The 3,356-nt window shown below is 59.7% G+C and overlaps 1 protein-coding gene across 1 annotated transcript; it reads right to left on the bottom strand.

The window, feature by feature from the left end:
* Positions 1–304: 304 nt before the first annotated feature.
* Positions 305–1,481, bottom strand: LOC127340892 (putative E3 ubiquitin-protein ligase SINA-like 6). Its single transcript, XM_051366648.2, has 2 exons — positions 1,110–1,481; positions 305–1,003 (listed from the first exon to the last, which is right to left on the bottom strand). Exons 1-2 carry the CDS (start codon positions 1,371–1,373, stop codon positions 314–316), a joined length of 954 nt encoding a protein of 317 aa, XP_051222608.2. The 5' UTR covers positions 1,374–1,481; the 3' UTR covers positions 305–313.
* Between the last annotated feature and the right edge of the window lie 1,875 nt (positions 1,482–3,356).

Consider the following 3,356-nt stretch of genomic DNA (forward strand, 5'->3'; position numbering starts at 1 on the left):
TCTTGCGGCTGCTTGTGGACGTGTTCACACGGAACCTAATCAACCAGAGCGCGCGGTGCGGCCCGGGACCTCCGTCCGGCTGCACATGGCTGTAGTGTACATCCACGACGATGAAGACGTACCAGCTCGCCCTTGTAGGAGCGGCGCAGACATCCCGCCGCAGTGGATGTCGGAGTACTAATCTTTTGTTGCGTTGTGCAACCAAACTTCATCAGCTCGATGTCTACAATGGGAGATACACCAAGCTAAACTAAGGTACTGTATAGCATCTTAGACTATTACTACTAATGATTAGTGAGGACATCAACAGATATCAGAAAGTGGTCTTCCCGACGCGAACGTTGAGAGACAGCACCTTGGCCGGCCCAGCCCCGACGAGGTACCGCGGCGGCACCGTCAAGTAGGATGTCAGATCTCCCAAGACTACGGCTCCCGGCTTGGTGCTGCTCGTCGCCTCGATGTCTGCCAGCACGGTGTCCGTCCTGCGGTTCGCCTCCGCCGGCAACGGCCCGTTCACCCACAACCTGACGGTGTAACGAGGCCAAGGGCACGCCGCCGCACGGATGCAGACCGCCGACACGAAGGTGACCTCGCCAAGCGCACCCACGGTCAGGAGAAACACGTCGTCGTCTTCCTCGGCGCCAGTTAGCAGACTGCGTGCGGGCTCCGGCACTGGCACCTCGATCTCGCTGGTCTTGCCGTAGCAAAGCTTATGCTCCCGCATGGCGTGGGCGGCGACGAGGTGCTCGACGAGCGCCCGCGGCGGGGCCTTGAAGGTGCAGCCAGGCTCCGTGCACGAGCAGGGGGCGTGCGGGCACGCGTCCTTGTGGTCGTCCGCCTCGTGGTAGGTGATGAAGCGCCCACAGCCGTCGTAGTCGCAGATGGCCCTCACCGACGAGACCACGCCGTCCATGGCCGTGTTGGGGACGTCGAAGGCGGCGCCGTCGCACGCTCCGCAGCCCCCCGCGAGGCAGCCGTGGCAGGCCGCGTGCCCGCGCATGCACTGCGCGCCGGCGCATCCAAGAGATCAAATCAGCACAACGGCGGCTGCATTGCAGGCTGTAATGGAGCGAACCGGACCGGCGGCGAAGCAAAGGAAGAACACGAACCTGGAACACCGGCGGCTTGAGCTTGCCGAAGCAGATTGGACAGTGAAGCACAGGGACGTCTATCTGTAGATCGATCTTCATCAGCGCGACGTGTTCCACAGCCACGATAGGGCCGGCCGCTTGGCGCACGACGATCTCCTGCTTCACAGGGACACTAGGAAGCGCCTTCAAGTCCAGCCTCGGCTTCTTGGCGCTCTGGTCCCTGCCTTTCTCCATCGCCGACCTCGAGCCCCTGTTCCTCTCCTCCGACGCGCCGGCCTGCATCCTCAACTTCTCGGTCCCTGGTGAACTGGCTGCGAGGTGGAAGAAGGCTAGAAGAGCAAATGGCGTGGGATGGAGAGAGCCGGAAGCGGAAGCAAGGTAAGAGCATCTCCAGTCGCGTCCCCAAATGAGGTTTGGTGACCATGACAAGAAATGGAAAGAAAAACTGTCCGGTCTGGCCCCCAAAGCTAATTAGCGCCCCATTTTATGTCAGCGTCCCGGTAGAGACTCTATGTATAGAGTCTCTACCGGGGACACCGGACACAAAAACAGCGTCCACATGCATGCATGCAGCCCCTAGTCCCCACATGCTAGTCTCTTTCCCCACACTTTCTCTCACTTACTTTTCCCATATGGGGTGGTCCCCTCTATTAAAATGCATGCATCCGGACGCTGTTTGAGGGACGCGGCTGGGAAGGGCCTCTTTTTTGTGCAGATTTTTGGTCTCTTTTTGTCCGGCGCGGTCCCAGACGTGCCCCAAATCATTTATGCCAGACGCTTTTTGAGGGACGCGACTGGAGATGCTCTAAGGGCATCTCCAACCGGGCGACCCATCCCGCGCCCACGCGTCCGGATGGGTCGAAACGGACAAAAACGCGGCCCAGCGCACGGACCCATCCCTAAAACGGATGGCCGCGGCGTCCGGGACGACCCAAACCCGGCCCAAATCTTGGATGGGTTTGCGTGGCCGCGGACGCGAAAGGCTGGTCGCTCGCGTCCTCCCCTTGTCCGCCCTGGCCCGCCTGTCTGCCACCCAAAACACAAGGCCGTCGCACACATCTCCCCACCGCTCCGCCGCCACCCACGGACCGGCGATTTGGGAGCGCGTCGACGCCGGCCATCGTCGTCGAGACGCCGGCAAGCGGGGCGGAAGCATAGGTCGAGGTCCCGCGCTGCTATCCCCGAGTCGTAGCAGAGTCGGAGGACGCCGCCGCCGGCGCTGTTGTCCTCTCACCGTCGCGACACCTCCCGCCGTTCGCAGCTGCGCCGTTTCCGCCGGAGGTGAGCTCTCCTGCACCGTCTTTCCAGACCGCAAGTCGGCTGAGACGGCCATGGCTGCAGGTCCCTAGAGAAGCATTTGGATCGCCTCCGCCTGCGAGGTGTTCGTTCAAATGCTCGAACTAAAATGTGTCCTTTTCAGATCATGGTGGACAGCGACGACGAATACTACTTCAAGAACTTCATCGACACGTCGTCAGAAGAGGAGTCCGACGACGATTTTTTCACGGATGCTGCGCTGCTCATCCACGAGCACACTTGTCTCGCAAATCCCCGTGTTCCGGGGGTCGTTCTTTGCAGGCGCGCGGCCGCCTTGGACCGCAAAAGAGAACGCGGCCACGACCAGCTCTACAACGACTACTTCCAACCCACTCCATTGTTCGTGCCGCACTTGTTTCGCCGTCGTTTTCGGATGACCAGGCCGCTGTTCCGCCGGATAATGGATGGCGTCAAGATCTACGACGACTACTTGTGTGCGAAAGTGGATGCAATTGGCAAGGTAGGCCTCTCTTCGTACCAGAAATGCACGGCAGCGATTAGGATGCTCGCATATGGCGTTGCCGGTGATTTCGTAGATGAGTACACGCGCATGAGTGAGTCAACCGGCTTGGAATCGATGTACAGGTTCTGCAGAGCAGTGATCGGTTCGTTCGGAGAACAGTACCTCCGTCAACCTAATGCAGAGGACACGGCTCGTTGTTGTCGATCAACGCTTCCGGGGTTTTCTGGGATGCTTGGCAGCATAGACTGCATGCACTGGGAGTGGAAGAACTGCCCCTTTGGTTGGCAGGGGGCATACAACGGCCATTCTGAGGGGTGCACAGTCATTCTTGAAGCTGTTGCTTCCCATGACACATGGATTTGGCACTCATTCTTCGGAATGGCTGGCTCGCACAATGACATCAATGTCTTTGCGGCGCTCTCCGGTGTTTGATAGGCTAGCGTACGGTCAGTCCCCTGATATGGATTTTGAGATCAATGGCCACC

Source organism: Lolium perenne, chromosome 3 (genome assembly GCF_019359855.2).
Source record: "Lolium perenne isolate Kyuss_39 chromosome 3, Kyuss_2.0, whole genome shotgun sequence".
Classification (NCBI taxonomy): domain Eukaryota; kingdom Viridiplantae; phylum Streptophyta; class Magnoliopsida; order Poales; family Poaceae; genus Lolium; species Lolium perenne.

What these genes read in the sequence shown, in the direction of transcription:
- LOC127340892 (XM_051366648.2), bottom strand. Translation starts at nt 1,373, where the DNA reads ATGCAGGCCGGCGCGTCGGAGGAGAGGAACAGGGGCTCGAGGTCGGCG. An exon ending in TCAAGCCGCCGGTGTTCCAG is followed by an intron (nt 1,004 to 1,109) that starts GTTCGTGTTCTT and finishes GCCGGCGCGCAG; the next exon opens with TGCATGCGCGGGCACGCGGC.